The sequence below is a fragment of the Chiloscyllium plagiosum genome, unplaced genomic scaffold, assembly GCF_037043375.1.
Source record: "Chiloscyllium plagiosum isolate Xiang-an unplaced genomic scaffold, Cpla_swu_hap1 HiC_scaffold_4, whole genome shotgun sequence".
Taxonomy (NCBI): Eukaryota; Metazoa; Chordata; class Chondrichthyes; order Orectolobiformes; family Hemiscylliidae; genus Chiloscyllium; species Chiloscyllium plagiosum.
Genome location: NW_028270142.1, coordinates 38,659,175 through 38,683,031, shown reverse-complemented (window position 1 = coordinate 38,683,031; position 23,857 = coordinate 38,659,175). Strand labels below are relative to the sequence as shown.

At 40.3% G+C, this 23,857-nt stretch overlaps 1 protein-coding gene across 4 annotated transcripts in view; it reads right to left on the bottom strand.

Moving 5' to 3' along the window:
• The window catches only part of stard3nl (STARD3 N-terminal like), a 34,389-nt gene extending 12,828 nt beyond the window's left edge, over positions 1-21,561 (bottom strand). For 2 of the 4 annotated variants that reach the window (XM_043688791.2, XM_043688789.2), the window contains exons 1-8: positions 21,463-21,561; positions 18,688-18,947; positions 16,043-16,120; positions 15,879-15,956; positions 15,224-15,277; positions 12,285-12,405; positions 7,956-8,054; positions 1,818-1,861 (exon numbers count right to left, since the gene is read on the bottom strand). In XM_043688791.2, coding sequence (XP_043544726.1) covers positions 1,821-1,861; positions 7,956-8,054; positions 12,285-12,405; positions 15,224-15,277; positions 15,879-15,956; positions 16,043-16,120; positions 18,688-18,906 — 690 coding nt within the window. In that variant the 5' untranslated portion in view covers positions 18,907-18,947; positions 21,463-21,561 and the 3' untranslated portion in view covers positions 1,818-1,820. Of the gene's footprint in view, positions 1-1,817; positions 1,862-7,955; positions 8,055-12,284; positions 12,406-15,223; positions 15,278-15,878; positions 15,957-16,042; positions 16,121-18,687; positions 18,948-20,190; positions 21,016-21,462 lie in introns of those variants that run through there. The other 2 variants (XM_043688790.2, XM_087986174.1) reach the window with 2 other exon arrangements.
• Between the last annotated feature and the right edge of the window lie 2,296 nt (positions 21,562-23,857).

Genomic DNA, 23,857 nt, shown 5'->3' with positions numbered 1-23,857 from the left:
CCTTCACCACCTACCACAGACCCAATCCTTTACAACTCAACCAGCTCACTGCTGCTGAACCACTCTTGGCTATGGGCATCAAAAGCATCCACCCAGACCACATTCTGTGCCCTTACCAGCCTCAGTGCTTCCTTCAAGCAGAGTTCAACATGGAAACATGGTAATTGATAGGAGGCAGGAGTTTCCTTGCTCAAGCTTGACTGAGTACCATGATACTTCAAGGAAGGATCTACAGTCAATGTTAAGGACTGTCAGAGCAACTCTGTCCTGACTATATCACTGTGTCGCCACCTTTGGTGCATCTGTCTGACGGAACATACCCAGGGATTATGGTGGTCATGGCTGGTAAGAAGTTATAATTCATACTTTGCAATTCAGGTTGTTGCTTGACTAGTATGTAGGGCAGCTCTCCCAATTTTGGCACAAGTCGCCAGCTGTTAGAAAGGAGACCTTCGCAGAACTCAGTGGTTTGCTAGCCTACCTCAAAAGGCATTTAAGATTTGACCATATTGCTGTGTGTCTGGAGTCAAATGTAGAGAGAAAGCAACAGCAGATTTATTTTTGTAAAGAACTTTTGTGAACCAGATAGAATTTTACAATAATTGGCAATGCTTTCATGGTCATTATGCAATCAATTTGTAATTCCAGATTTATTGTATGAATTTAAACTCTATTAGCTACTTTAGTTAAATCTGAACCACGTACAGCTTATGCTCAAAACGTCGATTCTTCCACTTGTTGGATGCTGCCTGACCTGCTGTGCTTTTCCAGTACCACACTCTCGACCCCCATGTACTAGGTGAATCAATTCTGAATTACTGGTCCACTTACATTGCCTCTACCATCTCCCCCATGTCTTGCAGTCATATCTATAATAGCCACCATGTTAGACTCTTCAAATTAAACTTGGGCCTGGATTTCACTTAAGGGGTTTACTATATTCTACAACGATTTATAAACCTGTTGGACTACACAGCCTAGCTGCCCTTCTGGTTTCAGTTCTGTTTTTCTCTTCTGGTTTAATTACCTTACATTTTATTTCCTCATTTACCTGTGGTATCTAAAGTAAAACTTTTGATTGTTTCTTTACTCTCTTCATCTTTGTCTATTTATCTCTACTAATGTTTCCATTCAGCCCCTTCTCTTCATTTACTGCCTTAAGTTCATCATCTGCTAGGTTCCAGCCTGGTTCAGGTGGAGTCCATCCCAATGGTACAGGTTGATTCTGGAATATCCATCTGCACTTACTCAATGAGCAATGACGCTGGTTATCTGGAACCCCTTGGGTTGTGTTTCTAAGTATAACACTTTTTAGAGGACAGGGAGAATGCTGTATGTTACTAAGATCAGTGGAGACCAAACAGAGCATGCACGTGCCAGGAAAGAGATCGAATTGAAGCGCAATTATCAATAGCCTCTATTTTTTTGAAAAGACACAAAGTGCACGAATCTTTATTCAAATTCCACCACCAGGAAGATAGGAAAACACCCGGGTGGCCAGTGACAAACACTGCCCTACACATCAAAGGGCAGTGATGTGTGATCAAAACAGTGAAGGGGAGGGTAGGGACTAAATCAAAATAGAGTTGGAGGGAGAAATGATGCACTCCACTCCCTGCGGCACCCACCTCTCCCTGAACAACTCCAGGGTGTTGGTGGACACCGTGTGCTCCTTCTCCAAGGACACCCAGGCCCTAACGTATCAATAGCCTCTATCTTTTTGCCTAACTGAAACCATGCAGCTGTTAGTATTTTCACTCAAAAGTCTGGACTTGATTAGTGCAAACAGGAATCAACAGCTCTGCCATTTTCCACACCTGTTAATGTTTTGGATTCTCAGCATCATCTTCTTCATCAGAATCTACAAATTAAACAGAAGCAATAAAGGTCAACCTCTGTGCTTCAGAGACAATGGAAGTGAATTATGCCAACAAGCAGGCAGATACATGTTCAGCCAATGCTACTCACTGTGTTTTCTAGTCTGAAAATGATTAATGAATACAACACATCATTGTAACACAGAAATGGGTGATTCTGTCTAACCTGTTCTGTAGGTGTTACATTTAAATCCCATGTTTGCCTTGCTATTTTCCTTCAAACACTTCTTAACCGATTTTAATAAGTTGGTATGTTCTGTTTCAGTCAGAAGTGATTTCACAGTCTTACAATTTCTCAAGGGATTTCTCCTCCTTCCAAATCTCTTAATTTAATCTTTTATCAATGGACTATATCATGTTGCGGCTGTGTAGGACATTGGTTAGACCACTTTTGGAATATCGTGTGCAATTTTGGTCTCCTTCTTATCGGAAAGATGTTGTGAAACTTGAAAGGGTTCAGAAAAGATATACAAGGATGTTGCCAGGATTGGAGGGTTTGTGCTATGAGGAGAGGTTGAATAGGCTGGTGCTGTTTTCTTGAGAGTATCAGAAGCTGAGGGATGACCTCAGATGTTTATAAAATCATGATGGGCATGGATAGAGTTAATAGACAAGGTCTTTTCCCTGGGGTAGGGTAGTCCAGAACTAGAGGGCAAAGGTTTAGGGTGAGAGGGGAAAGATTTAAAAAGGGACCTAAGGGGAAGCTTTTTCACACAAAAGATGGTGTGTGTCTGGAATGAGCTGGCTGAGGGAGTGGAGAAGGCTGGTACAACTACAACATTTAAAAGACATCTGGAAGAGTATATGAATAGGAAGGGTTTAGAGGGATATGGGCCAAATGCTGGTAAATGGGACTAGATTAATTTAGGATATCTGGTCAGCATAGACAAGGTGGACCAAAGGATCTGTTTCCCTGCTTTACATCTCTATGACCCTATGAACCTTGATCACAGCCTTCACAACTGGAAACACATTCTGCTTCTATCAATCTTGCCTCTCTTCTCATAATCTGTTTCTCTCCCTGATGCTGCCTAACTTGCAGAGTATTTCTAGCATTTTTTCATTGCTATTTCAGATTTCCAGCATCTTCAGAATTTTCCTTGTGTGTTAAACAGACACTCTCCCATTAAAGGGAGTGGAATGGCACTGAAAGCTAGAGCTCCCTTGGTAGCTAATGAAATACAACTTTAATAAAATTAAATAAACATGAAAAAACAAATCAATGGATGTCAGTTCATAATTTAATAGGGAACCAAGGTGAATATGGGAAGTTCAGAGGAAACTGAAAAGAAACGGACAAAGAAAATACGTGAATAGTTTTGCAGATAATGCAACAGAATTAAAAACATTGATTTTAACACAAATTTAAAAAGTACAACCAAAACAGATGTGACTTATTTGGGACCAAACAGATAGCTTGGATGGGGGTGGGTTGGGGGGGTGGTTTGGGAGTTATATTATTGAACTGCTGAGTACATTGGCCACAGCCTGTATCCTAGTGATGATGGCTGTGGTGTAGCAGCAAGGGAGACATGAGGCGCAATACTGGATTGGGTAACATAAAGAGGTAGTTAAAAGGTTTGACAGCAATTAACTGGCACATATAGGTGTAAATCCTAGGTCACCAAAAATGTAAATTGTGGAGGAACTAAGCACAATCTCCCAAATATCCTTAAATAGGGGAGCTCTGAAAGGACACAGAAGGTTTTTTAAAAAAAACCCTCAACTCAAAAGAAAGACGACAGATAAACTGTTATACCTCCAGGATAGCCAACTCAACATTAATGGTGCAAAAATCTTAAAGGCCCAAGATAAAATGAATCGCCATTTGTAAAACATGAGTTAATATGAAACTAATGAAAAAAAAAACACCCAAAAGAACTACAGATGCAAGAAATATGAAACAGAAATGAAATGAAATCAATTTGCTAAATATATTAATTTCATCAAGATGTTTGAACTGGACAGGTTTGATGAAGATGGTGCAGTTTATATTGAGTATATGGATTTTCAGAAAGTCACTAGATAGATGACAATATAATAGAGTTGTTAGAAAAAAAGCTATAGGGAGAGGTTGAATAGGCTAGGGTTGTTTTCCCTGGAGCATCACAGACTGAGGAGTGACCTGATTGAGGTTTATAAAATCATGAGGGGCATGGATAGAGAGAATAACCATGGCCTTTTCCCCAGGGTAGGGAGTCAAAAACTAGACAGCGTAGGTTTAAAGGAGAGAGGGGAAAGAGGCAGAGGGTGGTGTGTGTATGGATTGAGCTTCCAGAGGAACTGGTGGAGACGGGTACAATTACAACATTTAAAAGGCATCTGGATGGGTACATGAATACAAAGGGTTTATATTGGTCAAATGCTGGCAAGTGGGACTAGACTAATTTAGGATATCTGGTCGGCAAAGATGAGTTGGACCGAAGGGTCTGTTTCCATGCTGTATGACTCTAATCGAAGTGCATGGGCTTCAACTCAGTGACACCATCGATACAAAGTTGGCTAAGAGACAAAAAAAAAATCAAGCAGCGTTGAATAGTGGTTTTTCGGTTGCAAGGAAACATATATGCATCCCCCCAGGGACTAGTAATTGTTTTTTAAAAAAGTATACTAGGATGGCCTGGACGCAGGTATATACGGTAAAACTTCAAATTTTGCTGATGATATGAAACGTGGAAATGTAATAAACAATGAGGAAGTTGGAAACAAATTTCATGTCTCAGATTGGTGAAATAGGTAGGTGTATAACAGGTACAATTCAGTGTGCAGTGATGTATCTAGGTATGAAGAATAAGAAATGATATAAACTAAGTTATATAATTTTAGAGAACATACAAAACAGAGACCTGAGGTATTTACATAAATAAGCCTTTGATAAGGCAGGACAAATTGAAATGGCACTGAGTGTCCTACGTATTTTGAGAAATTCTAGGGACCACACTTTAGGAAGGCTGTCAAGCCTTAGAAAGGATGCAGAAGAAATTGACCAGAATGGTACTAGTATGGGAGATGGGCATAGGTAGAGAAACCAAAGATGCAGCTGCTCTCCCTAGAACTGAAGAAGAGATGCTTCCAAATGATAGTGGAGATAGGACACAGACTTGAAATGACATGAGGAATTTTTAAAATTTAAAACACATCAAGTTGCTGTGATCCAGATGAACTGCCTGAAAGATGTAGACACAGATGTAACAGTAATATTCAAAAAAAGAGATTGGAAAGACATTTGAAAAGAAATATTTTTAGACGCTATATGGAAAGAGTAAAGGAGAACTATTTTGATTGCTCTATCGAAGAGCTGGCACAGGCTGAATTAGCCAAATAGCCTCTTTTTGTGCTGCATCATATGCTGCCAGCTACATCAATCTTGGTTCAACACAAACAATTCTAATTTAGATCTTTTTCACATTTCTAACTTCCTGCAGGCAGTGGTCCAGTGTATCTGTCCTGCACATATCCATTGTCTCAACATCTTTCCTATAAATGTAAATGTATATTTATTATAATTGCAAAGGTTACCCCAACTGTTGTTTTACTGTCCCCTGGCAAGGCTTTTTAAGAGATTAACTTATTTTGTTGCGCAGCACAACAAACATTAAAACATTCAAATATTTACTCAGCAGAATATTTAAATGCTACATGGACAATCCTTTCAGTTACAGCTAGCCCGTGCAATTATATCTTTTGGTTCCTCTTAAAGATAAACATTTTTGGAATTTTTTTTTTATTTATAGCAGATTCTGAAGGAGAGAGCCCAAGATAAGTGAAGTGGTGGTTGTCCTGTGGTTAAAAACAGTTAAACGCCCACAACTCACACCTGCAACAACTTAACCCAAACAAAACAGCTGCAATTAACACAATGCAGGAAATACTCACTGCGGTTTAAGGTCATGAGTTGGCTCTAAAGATTTGGGAAACAGGCCCCTGCAGCAGAGAATCAATCCCTCAAAAGAAAAGTTTCAATCCAACTCTATGAAAATAACTGAACAGGGGAGCATGTGGTGGAGAGATGGTGCTCCTACTGTATTGCACATTGTTCAAAGAATTGGCAACTGAAATGGCACAGCCCACAGAAAGGGGGTCTTCTATTGAACATTGGGCTCATTAACCTACAATAAGTTATGCATCCTAGTTTATGGAGAAAATTGAATTATTTCCAAAGCAAAAATAAAAAAAAAATCAGCACTCATGATAGCTTCAATGCAAAATGATCACATTAACCCTGATCAGCCAACCTACAAATAGCAATCAGCATGGTTACACTGCAGGGTAGTCATTGGTTAACACCTGCTTTATGCTTCAGAAAAAGTACTTCTGAGAATCAGCGTCACTTCAACTTCTTCTGTTCTGGTTAGAACTGCATTTACACTTCAAAAGACTGTCCAGAAAACAGAAGACCATGTTTGAAAAATGCTCAGCAATTGCTCATAACACAATACAATTCAAAAATCAAGTTTTGTCCTATGGTGCAGGAAAGCATATTCAAAGAGGAATAACAATAACTATTCAGTAAGCATTTTACTCAGGAATATGAATAGGTTGTAGCTTATTTGAAACATGCAAAAAAACAACAAATGTAAAAGCAAACTGGAAAAACTGCAGTGTTTGTAAAAATGTTACAAAACCTTTGCCAACATTCTGGGTCACAAGCTTATTAGTGAACATGTGAACCAATACAATTCTTATGAGAGCATGTTAACACTTGGATTTTCTGCATGTGCTTCCAGCCAGCATGGCTCTTGGTTCACGGTCAAAGATAAATTGATGACACCTACATCAGTGAAGGGCAAGTATCTTGTAGTACCTCCAATGCTTAACTGTTTAGAACTTGCTTACAGAAGGACTGGTCCCGTTCCGTGCAAGAATGCTCAAATTTCAGAAGCACTTAGGAATATGATATATAATAATGCAGATTATTGTTTTCCTAATTTGTATCTTTATCTGCATTATTATATATCATATTCCTAAGTGCTTCTGAAATTTGAGCATTCTTGCACGGAACGGGACCAGTCCTTCTGATTGCTATTTGTAGGTTGGCTGATCAGGGTTAATGTGATCATTTTGCATTGAAGCTATCATGAGTGCTGATTTTTTTTTTATTTTTGCTGGTTACACAGACACATGATTAGACAAAACACAAAAATAAATATTTGATGAGTGGTCATAATACTTCGTGAAAGAGATGGGTTTAGGAGGAGAAGTGGAAAGTGGAAAGCAGAAGTACAGATGGAAAAAAGTTCAGAAATTATGACCAAGATTATCATTTCCTGGAGGCCAGGGATCAAAGGTTTTATTGATGGTGCAGGTAAGACAGAACTTCATTGGAAGAGGAACTTTCTTCTACCAATGTGGATGCAGCAAGTGGAAGATGGTTGGGACACTTCGGATCTGGAGGGGTGAAATTGCTCCCATTGTATTCCCCCAATGACAGCTGAGTTAGTTAGTGGTGGAAGACTATGGGAGGAATTTGGTTCTAGAAGATGGTGGGTTTCAGTGGCTTGCACCAAGTGTTAAGGATTAAATTGTCTATGATAACAGGTGCTAAGAAAGGGAATCCAGTGCCAGTAAGCACTAGATTCAGAACCATTCACATTTTTTCCACAGACTACAGCGTGCATTACAGCATGCATAATCAGTTTATGGGTGGACATAAATTGTGCAGGGAAGAGGATAAGTTGGAAGTCCAAATTCTCAAGAATGATGTACGTCACAGAGAGAGAAAAAAAGAGACTACTGCTATTATGAGAAGAGTAGATGGAACCAGAGAATAACACGCCCACTCAGTTTCTGAAGTGTCCTGGACAACTGCCATTTCCTGAACATCTCATGGGTGTCCCTTGAGCAGAAATTTCTATGAACGGTCAATTAATGCAGATTTGCAGTCAGGATAGCAATCAGATATTTAAGTGGAAATTAATCAGACCATCCATATTCTTAATATGATTGTACATTTCACACAATGAACACAAATCTGTTACAAATTAACAGCCTATCATTCCATTAATGATTATTGGCAGTTATGAGCCTGTACAGGTTGAAACTTCCCCACAATTTCCATTGCACATCTATGATACTCACCAGCAACAGATTCAGGAGGAGAATAAAACTGTCCATCAGATAGGGGGCCAGGAAGAATAAGAGGTGCATGCTCTGATACATCAGACACTACAAAGACTCCTAGAATAAAAATAATGATACTTGTATTACAGATGCTGGGAAAAAAAAAGTATACAATTTATTAGAGTTTATAAGCCTAAAGCAACAAGTTAGAAGTTATAATTTAATTTACAGACCTGACATGCATTATACTATCCAGTATATAAATAAACCTATTATTGATTTAAATGATCTGACACGAGTAGAATGCTGTTGATTCATGAAGGAGAAAATCAGGACTGAAATTTACCAGAATTCTTTGAGGATGTAACAGCAGGATAGATATAGGAAATACAGTGGAGGTAATTTGATTGGATTTTCAGAATGCATTGATACGGCAACACGTTAGGCTGCTTAATAAGGTAAGAGCAAAAGGCAAGGCTGGTAGGGGTAGGGGAAGCTGAATGATGAGAAAAATTGATGTTTTGGTTAAGAAAGAAAAAGGAAGCATATGCTAGGTATAGACAGCAGAGATTAAGTTAATTCTTAAAAAGAATATAAAGGCAGTAGGAGTATAATTAAGAAGGAAATCAGCAAAAAGGGCAGATGAGATAGCGTTGGCAAATAGGACAGAGGTGGTGGTGCATAAATCCCCAGGACATAATCAAGCGTACAATAGAACTTTGTGGAAATCTAGGAAAGTCATTGCTGGGATCCTTGCTGAGATATTTGTATCATCAATAGTCACAGGTTAGCTGCTGAACACTGGAGGTTGGCCAACGTGGTGCCACTATTTAAGAAAGGTGGTAAGGAAAAGGCAGGGAATTATAGACAGGTAAGCCTGATATTGGTGGTGGGCAAGTTGTTGGAGGGAATTCCGAGGAACAGGATTTACACGCATTTGGAATGGCAAGGACTGATAAGGGATAGACAGCATGGCTTTGTGCGAGGGAAATCATGTCTCACAAACATGGTTGAGTTTTCTGAAGAAGTGGTGAAGAGGTTTGATGAGGACGAAGCAGTGGACATGATCTATATAGACTTTAAGGCATTTAGAGTCATAGAGATGTACAGCATGGAAACAGACCTTTTGGTCCAACCCATCCATGCCGACCAGATATCCCAACCTAATCTAGTCCCACCTGCCAGCACCTGGCCCATATCCCTCCAACCCTTCTTATTCATATACCCATCCAAATGCCTCTTAAATGTTGCAATTGTACCAGCCTCCACCACTTCCTCTGGCAGCTCATTCCATACACGTACCACCCTCTGAGTGAAAAGGTTGCCCCTTCGGTCTCTTTTATATCTTTCCCCTCTCACCCCAAACTTATCTCCTCTAGTTCTGGACTCCCGACCCTAGGGAAAATACTTTGTCTATTTACCATATCCATGCCCCTCATAATTTTGTAAACCTCTATTAGGTCATCTCTCAGCCTCCGACACTCCAGGGAAAACAGCCCCAGCCTGTTCAGCCTGTCCCTATAGCTCAAATCCTCCAACCCTGGCAACATCCTTGTAAATCTTTTCTGAACCCTTTCAAGTTTCACAACATCTTTCCGATAGGAAGAAGGAGACCAGAATTGCACGCAATATTCCAACAGTGGCCGAACCAATGTCCTGTACAGCCGCAACATGACCTTCCAACTCCTGTACTCAATACTCTGACCAATAAAAGAAAGCATACCAAATGCCTTCTTCACTATTGTATCTACCTGCAACTCCACTTTCAAGGAGCTATGAACCTGCACTATAGGTCTCTTTGTTTAGCAACACTCCCGAGGACCTCACCATTAAGTGTATAAGTCCTGCTAAGATTTGCTTTCCCAAAATGCAGCACCTCGCATTTATCTAAATTAAACTCCATCTGCCACTTCTCAGCCCATTGGCCCATCTGGTCAAGATCCTGTTGTAATCTGAGGTAACCCTCTTCGCTGTCCACTACACCTCCAATTTTGGTGTCATTTGACAAGGTCCCTCATGGAAGACTAGTTAGCAAGGTTAGATCTCATGGAATACAAGTTGAACTAGCTATTTGGATACAGAACTGGCACAAAGGAGAAGAGAGGGCAGTGGTGAAGGGTTGTTTTTCAGACTGGAGGCCTGTGACCAGTGGTGTGCCACAAGGATCGATGCTGGGTCCACTGCTTTTTGTCATTTATATAAATGATTTCGATGTGCACGTAAGAGGTATAGTTAGTAAGTTTGCAGATGACACCAAAATTGGAGGTGTAGCAGACAGCAAAGAAGGATACCTCAGTGTACAATGGGTTCTTGATCAGATGGACCAATTGGCATATGGAGTTTAATTTAGATAAATGTGAGGTGCTGCACTTTGGAAAGGCAAATCAGGACAGGACTTATACACTTAATATTAAGGTTCGAGGGAATGTTGCTCAATAAAGAGACTGTGGAGAACAGGTTAATAATTCCTTGAAAGTCGAGTCGCATGTAGATAGGATAGTGAAGAAGGTGTTTGACATGCTTTCCTTTATTGGTCAGAGTATTGAGTACAGGAGTTGGGAGGTCATGCTGTGACTGTACAGGACATTGGTCAGGCCACTGTTGGAATATTATGTGCAATTATTATCTCCCTGTTATCGGAAAGATGTTGTGAAACTTGAAAGGGTTCAGGAAAGATTCACAACAATGTTGCCAGGATTGGAAGATTTGAGCTACACAGAGAGGCTGAATAGGGCTGAGGCATTTTCCCTGGAGTGCTGGAGACTAAGGGATGATCTTATAAGAGGTTTAAAAAATCATGGAGGGGCAAGGATAAGGTAGACAGACCTTATCCTTCCCTGGGGTGGGAGAGCCAGAACTAGAGGGCATAGGTTTTGGGCAAGAGTGAGAAATTTAAAAGGTACCAAAGGGACAACGTTTTCACGCAGAGGTTAGTGCGTGCATGGAATGAGTTGCCAGAGGAAGTGGTGGAGGCTGATACAATTACAACATTTAAAGGGAATCTGGATGGGTATATGAATAGGAAGGGTTCAGAGGAGTAATGGGCCAAATGCTGGCAAATGGGACTAGATTAGGTTTGAATATCTGGCCAGCAGGGATGAGTTGGACTGAAGGGTCTGTTTCCGTGCTGTACATCTCAAGGACTCTATGACTCCTGGTGTTCTAGGTAGTATATTAGCATGAATAGGTGATTGGCTAACTAATAAAAGAGAGTGAGTTGGAGTAAGGAGGCCATTTTCAGGACAGTAATCTGTAATTACTGGTGTGCTACAGAGATCAGTGGTGGGGCCACAATTATTTACGATATATATAGATTACATGGATGAAGATAGTACATTAACTATCTGCAGATGACACAAAAATAGTTGGGAAGGCTAATGGTGAGGGTGTCTGTAGAAGGATATAGACAGATTAACTGAGTAGACAAAACTTGGCACATAGAATATGGTAAAATGTGAGGCAAGGCATTTTGACAGGAAGAAAAGAGTTGATTATTTAAATGAAGAAAGACTGCAGAAAGCTATGGAATAAAGGGATTGGGATCTTTTGTCTATGAATCACAAAAAGTTAGCACCATGTTCAGCAAGTAATAGGAAAGACAAACGGAGTGTCGGCTTTTATTTAGAAGATAACAGTGTGTAAAAAGAGGGAGATTTTGCTAAAACTATACAAGGTACTGGTTAAATCACAGCTGGAATACTTTGAACAGCTTTGGCTCCCTCATGTAAGGAAAGATATTCTGGCATTACAGGCAATGCAAAAAAGGTTCACAAAGCTGACACCATGTACGGAGGGACTGTCTTAAGATGTGACATTGAGTAGGTTAGGTTTCTACTCAATGGAATTTAGAAGGAGAGACAACTTTATTGAACATGTAGCACTTTTAGGGGTTTTGGCAGGGTAGACACGGAAAGATTGTTTCCCCTTATCTAGAACAAGATGGCATAATCTCAGAATAAGGATTCGCACATGAAGACAAAGATGAGGAGGAACTTCTTCTCTCAAATGATAGCAAATCTGTTGGAATTCTTTACCAAAGAACGTTGTTGAAGCTGGGTTGTTAACCATGTTCAAGACTGAGACAGAATTTTAAATAGAAAAGAAATCAAGGGTTATGGGGAAAAGGCAGGAAAGTGGAGTGGAGGATTATCAGATCAGTCATGATCTCATTGAATAGCCTACATCTGCTGTATGTCTTGTGGATAAAATGATGACTTGAACTGGCTTCATGGCAAAATTTGGTGTTACAAATCAAATTATTGTGTACCATCTGCATCACATGCCTATAATTATCTGAGAACAGCCTGTGGGGAATAGATAACACAAAGAAGCAGTAGGTGTACTTACTGTTTTCATCCTTTGCCTCTTGTGGCAACACCTTAAAATCCAGGAACCAAGTCTCAATCCAGGCTAGTATGAAGGAGATGATTGGCAGTAAATAAGCAAAGGCAGTACCTTGGACCAAGAGCTAAATTAAAATGAAAACCATTGACAAATTAAAGATAGTGATGGAAGAAAACTTCAGTTTTTTAATGAATTTATTCTTTCACAAGATATGGATGCTGCTGGCTAAACTCAATTTATTGCCATGCCTAACTGCCCTTGAGAAAGTGATTATGAGCCGCATTCTTGAACTGCTACAATCCTTGGGGTATACCCAGTACAAGAAGGAAGTGAATTCTAGGATTCTGAGCCAGTGACAGTGAATGAACAGCAATATTGTCCCAAATCAGGACAGTGGGTGGTTTGTAGAGGAGCCTCCAGATGGTGGTGTTCGAAGGACCCTTACAATATTCCAGAAACAATGCTTCAGAATGTGTCACACTGTTACAGTATGATTACAATACTGGCATCCACTCAGCAGATATGTCCAGAACTTAATTATTGCCCCATCAGTTCACACTCACTTCTCTGTAAAATGATGGAAGGGATCTTTCACAATGCCATTAATCAGCAGTTACTTGGCAATAACTTACTCACTGACACTTAATCTAAAGTTCTGCTTAGGTTGCTTAGTCCCTGACTTTATTATGGCTTTGACTCAAACATGGACAAAAAGAGCTGAACTCCAGAGTGAAGTGAGAGTTACAGGCTCTTGACATTATGGCTGTATTTGACAGTGTACCATCAAGGAGCTTTTGCAAAACTAGTCAATGGGAACTGTGGCAAAACTCTGTGCTGATTGGAGTCATACTTCGCACCAAAAGATAGATGGTTGCAGTTGTTAAGAGTTTAGACATTTTGGTTTCAGGACATAAGTGCAGACATTTCTCAGAATAGTATCCAAGAGCCAACCATCTTCATTGATGATCTTCTTTCCATCATAAGGGGTCAGAAATGGGAACACTGGCTAATGATTGGACAATATTCAGTAGCATTTATGACTCCTCAGATACTGATGCAGTCTATATCTAAATGCAGCAAGACCTGGACAAGATCCAGGCTTGGACTGACAAGTGACAAATAACATTTACTCTACAAAAGTGGCAAGCAATGACCATATCCTTCAAGTCAGAATCTATCCATTGCCCCATGACATTTGAAGGTATTACCCCTGCTGAATCCTCCACTGTTGACATCCTGGTGGTTACTATTAACCAGAAACTAGCCATATAAATACTGTAGCTACAAAAGCAGGACAGAGGCTAGAAATCCTGCAAAACGTCACTTACCCCACACAGTCTGCCCATCATTTACAAGGCACAAATTAAGAATGTGATGTAATACTTCCTAATTGTCTGAATGCGTGCAGTTGCAACAATGCCCACCAAAACTTGACAACATCCATGACAAAGCAACACAAATATTCAATCTCTCCATCACGAACACACGCTAGCAGTAGTGTGTACCATCTACAAAATGTATTACAGAAATTCACTAAAGTTCCTTAGACAGCACCTTCCAAACCTACTACCACTACAATCTAAGGGGCAGCACGATGGCTCAGTGGTTAGCACTGCTGCACCAGGGTCTCAAGTTCAATTCCAGCCTCGGGCGACTGTCTGCGTGGGTTTCCTCTGGGTGCACCGGTTTCCTCCCACAGTCCAAAGATGTGCAGGTCAGGTGAATTGGCCATGGTAAATTGCCCACAGCGTTAGGTGCATTAGTCAGAGGGAAATGGGTCTGGGCTGGTTACTCTTCGGAGGGTCAGTGTGGATTGGTTGGGCTGAAGGGCCTGTTTCCACACTGTACGGAATCTAATCTAAAAGGACATGGCATCAGATGCACGGGAATATCGACACTTCCAAGTTCCTCTCCTAACTTGGACTACCTCACCTTTCTTACACTGTCATTGGGTCAAAATCCTGGAACTCCCTCCCTAACATACTGTGGATGTACCTGCACACAATGGTTCATGAAAACAGCTCATCACCTCCAAGGGCAAGTAAGGATAGGCAATAAATGCTGGCCCACATCTCCTGATGATTAACAAAAAGAAAACCCAGGGCTCCGTTCCTTCTAGGTGCTAGAGGGCACGTGTTTGGAAGGCGCTATCAAAGAAATCTTGGTGAATTAATGTTGTAGATGGTTCTCACTGCTGGCATTGTGCATTGGTGATGTTGAGTTAGGGGAATGTTGGAGGTTGCACCCATCCAAGAAACTGGAGAACAGTCCACTGCACTCTTGAATTCTTCCTCCTAAATAGTGGGAGACTTTGGGAGTCAGGTGGTGAGGTGCTCACTGTAGAATTCCTAGCCTCTAACCTGTTGTTGCAACTGTAATGGATGGTCAAGTTCAGTTTCTGGTCAATGGTTAGCCAGTTTGTTGATTGTGAGAAATTCATGATGGTAACACCAGTTAAATCAAGGGGAGACACAGATTCTTTCAAGTTTGAGATTGCTGTTATCTGAGTGATTAGTAACATTTATGTGTACATCAGCTCTGAATGTTACCTAGTCCTTGTTGAATAGACAGTCTGCTTCAGTATCTGAGGTCTGGTGTTGAATATCGTACAATCATTAACAAACATGCCCATTTCTGACTGCAGAGTAGATCTTTGAGATAGCTGAAGATGGGTGGTTTAGGACACTATCTTGATAAACATTGCCAGTGGTGGCCTAGGAGTAAGATGACTGACTGCTAACAATCACAACCATCTTCTTTTGGAATATGTACTAGTTCAAAACGTGAAGAGTTTTTCCACCCGATTCCAACACAGCTGACTTCGTGTTTGCTATTTTTCTCTGATGTCATACTCGGTCAAATGCTGCTTTGACTTCCAAGGGCAGTCAGTCTCACCTTAGTGAATATTTTATTCAGCATTTTGATGTAAAGTCAGTACATACCTTGGAAACAATTACTTTTACAATTAGAAAGGCACTGGTGACAGCTGTTGTAATCTGTGAAAGAGAAGAACGGTGAAGACAAGCAGCATTTACAGTAACAGGAGGAGAAATGATAGATTCTGTAATTCACTGCTCAGTACTGATGAAAGATTAATCTAACCTTCTTAAAAGTTGGAGCGGTGGTCGCACTCCTGAAAATGATAATACTTTATCCAAAATTATTCATTCGATCAGACACACACAATAGCAATTAAGTCATCACTACCCAACACCTTATCTGCACTGTCCAGCCCTTACAGGGGTCACCGTTTCTGTATTGTTCAAGAGTATGTGGGACAGTGAAACAACATTTGAAGTAAATTTTTTTTGTGTGCACCAGATCAGCTACTTAAATTAAAGGTTGACAGATCACTCAATGTAAATCGCCAAGTCACTGGATTGAGAAGAGGTCCCTTTTGAAGACTTTGGTTACAGCAAACTGCTGGCCAATTTACAAGAATTTGATTCTACACATTTCTCAAATGGATATGATAATGGCTTCTTTTCACTGCATCGATTGCCCAAGATTCAAGAAAAGGGCAGTTTCGGTCTGACGTTTAGAAGATTTTCAATGTCTTAAGAAAGGGAGCAAGAACAATATTGTCACAGCACTCACCGCAATCATCCACCAGTGGTTTAACCTACACAGAGCGTACGCAATAACCAGCATAAGGAATCGGAATACTGCCAGTAACTGGGAAGGTCAAAGAGGATTAGATTAAAAACTGCAAAGTATTTAAAGCCACATTAAGTAAGAATTTCAAGAGAAAATCTACTCACAAAGATATCAAAGTAAGATTTATGGAAGTCATAGTGAATGACTTCACTTTCTAAACTCTGAATTATGCCACCATCTACCTAGAAAACAAAAAGACACAAATGGAATTATTTTGCTAGCAATGGTTATTGAAACTGGGAGTTAAATAATCAAATATCTAGATATATATTGGCAGTTATTCAGATGTTAAAGATGGATCAGATATACTAAACACTAAGAAATGCCCTCATTATCACCATCAATTAGAGTTGGGCACCAAATGCTGACTTTACATTCCATAAGAAAATAAAATAAAAGCTATCCTAAAAGAATCAATACAGTTTGTAATATTCCAATACATTGCAGTTATTAATCACGTTTCCCATGGGATCACTGCCAGTGTAAGTGTGGTGGTCCATTCCGAAACTCTTCAAAATACTGATTTACCGTGAAAATCTAGAACTAATAACTCATAATGAACATCCAAAAGAAATGGCTTTTTGTTACTCTGGGTGTATTTGTATGGAGTCAGCGAATATCATGAAAAATAAATAAGAGGGCGTAGTCAGGGTGCGGAACTCTATCAGAGAGAGTTGGACATGTTAGGCCAAATGGACTCTTACCACATTGGAAAGTTCTAGGAGTCTATATTATCATTTCATATATTCAAAACAGATCTGAATGATTTACAGACCTCAAACCTGTGTGATCAGCTTAAGTGCGAATGAATGCCAAAAACCCATTAAGTTGACCTTAAGTTAAACTAAACCAAAATAATCAGTTTCAGTTCTGCAAATCCAAGAGCCTCAGAAAAAAATAGGAAAACATGAGACAGAGTGTCTCTCTTTGGAATGTTGTGACATTTTCACCCACTAGTCCAACACATGGTCCCCTTGAAACCCACTCCCTTAATACACATGTCCAAAAAGTACATAGTGTGAAGAGGAAATGGTAATGGGCCAAATATATTCGGACAATGCTTTCTGGGGTAAACTCAAACGTGACAATTGCAAACTGGGTGCGTGGAAGAAATGAAAGATTAGTAGTGTCTATTTTGGCAAAAATCAACACTGTGGTCAATCATTCTGGAAACTAGTTCTTAGCTGGTTGTGCAAGGAATGGGAAACTTAAACTTCTAGGGGCTTGTAATATGGCAGCTGCTGAGTTCAGTTTAGGCAGGCCTTCGGGAATTACTAAAGGATTATATTTTGGTTAAAGCTGAGTGTACAGCAATACTGGAAGCTTAAATGAGGTTCACACAAGGAAAGCTATCAGAAGTCTTTTAAAAAACATAATATGCAGATCTCTGGCAAGATCAAAGTTTTGTGACCCTCCTGAATTTCCCAAGTTAGCGGTAGCGAGAGGCCTTCTCGAACAGAGCAAATTGCTCTGCTATTTCAGAAGGTAGTTTAGAGTCAACCACATTGTTGGGGATCTGAAGTCATGTATGCCACACCAGGCATTCTCCCTTTCCTAAAGGGCATTAGTGAACGAGATGATTGGTCTTTACAACAATCAATGATAGTTTCATGGTCACCACTACTGAGGCTAACTATTAATTCCAGAATTTTATTAAATTAACTATTTAAATTGAAACTAATGAAGGTTTTAAAAATACACGCTGGAATGTCCTCTGACTATTGAAAGAAGGTATGATCAGATCTCTTCAAGACAGCACTGTATGTAGTCTGGTCATCCAATCAATGGAACATTGTTAATGCTATCTAAGGAACAGATGTGAAAATTTAGAGTGGCAAACAGAACTTAAAATATGAGAAAAGCTGGACTAAAGGAGCAAGAAAGAAACTTTGAGGAACAAATCAGCAATTCTCTGCTCAAAAGGAGCAGTTTCCTCGTACTTGTAATTCCGCATCCCCGAAACCATTTTAATAAATCTGTGTCCCCTCAAAAGTGTTCATGCCCGTCCTAAATTAGATTTGGATTCAACGCAACTATTGGCGTCAAATTAGTATTTGATATGAACTAGGTTCATTTTCCTGAATTTTGTACTCAGTCCTTTATTTGGCTTTATAAAGTGCATTATTCAAAATGCTGTATTAACTGCTTTGTTAAACAGTCATGCTTCCATCAAAGATTTGTGCACAAATAACCTCGACTCTGCCTTCTTGCATAGACCAATCGAGTCAAATGGTAACTTTTGTGCCTTACATTGATCGAGAGTGTGCGTAAAGTGAGGTGACACTTTGCCCAAGTGCGGCTAAGTTGTTAAACTTGTGATTAGCAAGGGAGATACCAGCCAAATTTACACTTAGTGATTTAAGAAGAGAGACTCTCACACTGGCAATAAAATAAAACTATTTTAAAATACAAAAAATTATATTTGGTCCTTTGATCTCCAAAAAAGTAGTTAGTCTCATTGACGGATGGTTATAATTATTAACCACATGCTATCCATATTTTATCAAAGCCTCTATCCTCTCTCCATCCATTCCCAGCATGGTTAACTCACCACTTCATCTCAATTCTCTATCTGAGCCTCTCATCTCACTTCTTCTATTTCAAACAATTTGACCAACTTAACCCAGTCTGCACGTGTTGTCAAAGGGTACCAGACGCAACAAGTCATTTGCAGAATATACACAGGGATATATAGAAAGCTATTAACTTGATTGCAGAAGCCTACATTAAAAAGAAGTTTAATACTTACATTTAATTCTATTATCCACAGCAAACCAACAAATAAAAGGTCAAAAGTAACAAATAAGCAGAAAGTCCTCCTGACATCAGAAATAGGTTTCCTGTCACTGTAAGACTCTAATCTAGCTGCAAGTTGAGATGTATGAATGGAATGTGTGGTACTAAGAGAAGCACTGGAATTGAAATGATCAGCTCGAGCTTCGTCCTGGACATTCGGCAATTTGCTCATCCTGCACGGCTCTGCCGCAACTTCAGCATCACCAGAAGCAGCTGCATAAGAACAGAAATATGAGAGCTCAGCAAAGAAATACAGCAGGAGAATGTAAAAATAGAAAGCACATGGTTTGCTTTCCTTGGGTAAGGCCCAGGAAACTTGTATTAATACAACAATCATTCCCAATCTAACTACAATTGCTACTATCAAATCCCACTGTGTTAAGCCCCAGCTACCAGAATGTCTGATGCCCAGAAGCAGGGTTACTCAGTTCAAGGAGAGTGGCTCCCGTGAGCTCCCAATGTGTCAACTGGTAGGTGCATACTATGGTATGAAACACTGAATTAACTTCCTTCTGTGCATTGTGATTTTGACTATCGAGACTGCATTGGCTCTTTGAAGGAACAAACCAGTTAACCCTACTTTTTCAATGCAAATTGCTTTTCCAAACATTTATCCAGTTTCCATTTGAAGTCTCCGTTTCTACCACCCTTTCTAAATTCTAACTGCTCACTGCACAATAAGTTTGTTCTTTCTAATGGTCTTTTACCAATCTTTTCAAATTTCTCTCCTTAGGATTTTCACTTTTCAGCCATTACAAAGTTTCTGTATTTAGAATATTTAAAACAAAGACTTTTGAATATTGTTATCAAATCGAGCACTTGCTGTTAATTGTCATCTTTCTCTCCACAGATGCTGCCAGATGTCCAGCACTCTGCTTTTATATCAGATTTCTAGCATCCGCAATATGCCTTCTCTACTCAAGGGAGGAGGTGGTGAGTTTCTTCAGTCTTTCCACATACGTGTAATTCCTCGTCAGAGTCCATTGTACCAGATTTCTTTCTATCCCCTCCAAAGCATTCATGCCCCTCGTAAATTGGATTTGTACTGAATATATCTACTGGAATCAAACTAATGTTCTACCTGTATATAGATTCAGTACAATTCCTTGACATTTGTACTCAGTCCTTTAATGGACTTTATGAAGCCCATTACCCGGAATACTGTAATAACTACTTTGTTAAAAAGGCATGCTTTCAACACATATTTGTGCGCAAACAATCCCTCGTCTTTTTGCATCTCCTTTAAAATTGTATCACCTAGTTTGTATTGCCACTCCTCATTCTTCCTATCAAAAATAGTGAGGTAAACAGTATGTTGCAGATGCATTTAAGAGAAAACTAGATATATTCACGAAAAAAACATGTTATTGAGTTGAGATTAAGTCAGGCAAACAGATTCTCATTTCAGACTTTAAAACAATTGCACAGAACATGGAGTCAAATTTTTGTGCCTTACATTGGCTGAAAGTAAAGTGAGGTGACTCTTTGCCTAAAGTCTTAGCTGGAGAAGGTAACCTCAGTTCATTCGCTGCCCTGTGCTTCGAGGCTCCTCACACATTTGATTAGGGATCAAGATGGACAAATAAGTTGCATTGAGACAGTGAAACAAGAACATAAAGCAGCAAAGTGCCTGATTAGATTCAGCTCATCTGCAGATAAAGTGTGAACATAGTAACAAAAAACCAGCTCAGCTCTTCTTCATGTTGATCAAATCAATAATGCTGTTTGCAAACCTCTGGTATAGGCTCTGTTCCTGTGCAACACAAAACTAAATTACAAAACATTATTTTCATTTTGTCTGTGCCATCAATTACTAAACCTGCTTCAATATGAATCGGGGCACCCTGAGGAAAATTAGCTTAAGTTATCTGAACTTGTCAAAACAAGTAGACTGGTGACAAGTTCAAGCAAGACACTAGAGCAACAAAATCAATTTATAAACTTATCACAGTGTTTAAACAACTGCTCAGATACTGTCAGAATACCAAAGGTAGAGGAGCATCTGAACACCTAAGGGGCAAACTTTTTCACACAGAGGGTGGTACGTGTATGGAATGAGCTGCCAGAGGAAGTGGTGGAGGCTGATACAATTGAAACATTTAAAAGGCATTTAGATAGGTATATGTATACGAAGGGTTTGGAGGGATATGGGCCAAGTGCTGGCAGTTGGGACTGGATTGGGTTGGGATATCTGGTCGGCATGGACGTGTTGGACTGAAAGGTCTGTTTCCGTGCTGTGACTATGACTATTCCATGGTTAACTGTAAACAAGGGGTAATTTCAGTGAGTGCAAATGAAGTTACTACTCCAGAGGGTTCTGAGTTTGTGTCACTCCACCAGCAGGCCTGTCAGGATGATTGTGGCCAAATGTATCTGAGATGTAAATTCCAAATATAACTCGGGGAGGAAGAATTAGACTTTTACTGGGGGGGGGGGGGGGGAAGAGTGGGGGGGGGCGTGGTTTGGGGAGTTGGGACGTGAACCTGGGGAGCCCAAAGGGCTTGGGGCCTCTCCAGGGGGAGGAGGGGTCTCCCGGGCGGAGTCACTCAGACCCGCTTCAGATCGGGATGACATTTCACTCAGCTTCCACCTCCCGGAGCCGCCACAGAGACTCGGAACGGGAACAGCCCTGAAATCAGGCCCAGTAGCCCCAGCCCCAGTAGCCCCAGCCCCGACTCTCCCACAGACACAGCCACCGACAGACAGCCCGGCCGCCGCCCGAATTTACCTGAGAATCCGCCGCCCAGTACCGGAACCACCACCCGGGACCCTCAGCTCCGGGGGCAAGTTAGAGAGGAACACACACGTGACCCGATGAAGTCCGGCCTCCCGAGCGGAAGGGGCGGGGCTACAAATCAAGGAGGGGTGTGGCGTCGCGTCGCCTCCAGCGTGTAGTTCCACGGTGCACCTTTGTGTGTCTCCCTCTCTCCCCCTTCATTTTCGAACTTCCACCTCAGTCCCACAGATTGTGCAAACAAAAGGTAACAAGTCAACACACAGTCACCTTTCGTTCTTTTCCAACCTCATTTCGACTGAATTTGTTTCAGGCTTTTTGGAGTGTTTAGTGGTTTTTCACATTTTATAGTCTGCATAAAATGTCCACAAAGATTTTGAATCATGTTGAGACAGATGATGTCTCGAAATTTATTAACACTTTTTACACAACGACGGTATCATAGACCCATGCGTAATCTGGGTTCTGTGCTTATTGGGGTACATTATGCAGCTATATAAAATCAAAATACTGAAGGTGCTGGAAACTTGAAACAGAATGATGGAGAAACTCAGCAGGTCAGGCAGCATCTGTGGAGAAAGAAACAAAGTTAACATTCAGAGTCAAGTATGACTTCTTCAGATCTATTTGTTACCTAGATAGAGGTGACTGAATATGCTACACTTACTCCATGACACAACAGTGACTGAATGTGAGGTGGGACCTTTATACTGAAATGTCACATGTGATGTCATTCAACTGTCTTAAAGGTACAGCACTATCTGGTCCAAAATCTATGCCATATTCACATATTTAACTTGGGTAAAAACAATGACTGCAAATGCTGGAAACCAGAGTCTAGATTAGAGTGGTGCTGGAAAAGCACAGCAGTTCAGGCAGCATCCGAGGAGCAGTAAAATCGACGTTTCGGGCAAAAGCCCTTCATCAGGAATACAGGAAGGCTTTTGCCCAAAACGTCGATTTTCCTGCTCCTTGGATGCTGCCTGAACTGCTGTGCTTTTCCAGCACCACTCTAATCTAGACCCCACATATTTAACTTATCCTACTTCTGAAGAAATGTCCTCAACCCGAAATGTTAACTTTGATTCTCTCTCCAGGAGTGCTGCTTTATGTGCTCAGCATTTCCAACATCTTTGCTTTTCCAATGCCACACTTTTCGACTCATATTAACCTAAACCTGGTCAATCCAATAAAACCTGACTAAGGAGCTGAAATCTCAGATTAAAGATTAAAGAACAATCTGAATATCTTTTGTATGTAGTAAAATGTTAAACATTCCCAATGGGCTGGAGTTTGCAGACAGTGAAACTGTCAGTGTTCACCATTAGTACTCCTTGAAGTTGACCAGCAACTTCAGGAATCTACATATCTCCAGTTAAATGAATAAATCCAGAAATGGGTGTCAGTATTTCTCCACTCCTTCCAGAAGCTGCAATGTTGAGATTCTAGTAAACTGCAACCTCCAAGCAATTATGAATTCATTTTAATCAAAGCAGAGTTGCTCTGGAATATTGAATGAACTTTAATTGAGCTATTACATTTGGAATATTTTCTTACATAAAACCATTGATAATAGGAGCAGGAATAGGCCATTCAATATGATCAGTACCTTGTCCCTGCTTTCTTCCTACTCCCTTTAATCCCTTCAATCCTAAGAGCAATATCCAACAGCTTTTAAATGTTTTGGCCTCAACTGCTTTCTTTAGCAGAGAATTCCACTTACCATTTTCTGAGAAAGAAATGTCTCTTCATCTCAGTCCAAAATTATCTACCCTCATATCCCTATCTACCCTAGTTCTGCACTCTTTGACCATCAGGAAAATCTTTTCTGCATTTACCATGTCTAGTCCTGTTAGAATTTAATAGGCTTCTATGAGAAATTTATTGAATATTGAGAGGCCTGGATAGAAAGGATGTGGAGATGTGTCCATTAGTAGGACAGACAAGGATAGTGGGCATATCCTCAATGTGAAGGGATGACCCTTTAGAACTGAGATGAAGCAGAATTTCTTCAGGCAGAGAGTGGTTAATCTGTAATTATTGCTGCAGAAGGCTGTGTAGGCTAGGTCATTCAGCATTATTAACTTAGAGAAAACTAGATTCTTGATTAGTAAAGAAATCAAGGGTTACAGGGAGAAGGCAGGAGAATGAAATTAAGAAATGTATCAGCTATGATCGAATGGTGGAACAGACTCAATGGGCTGAATGGACTGATTATGCATCATATTTTATGGAAATACCCTCTCATTCTTCTTAACTCCAGTCCGAAGTGTTTTATTTTCTTTTCATACGTTAGTCCCACCCTCCCAGGAATCAGTCTGGTAAACCTTTATTGCAATCACTCCATATCCTTCTGCAGATAAGGAGAACAAAACTGCACACAATATTC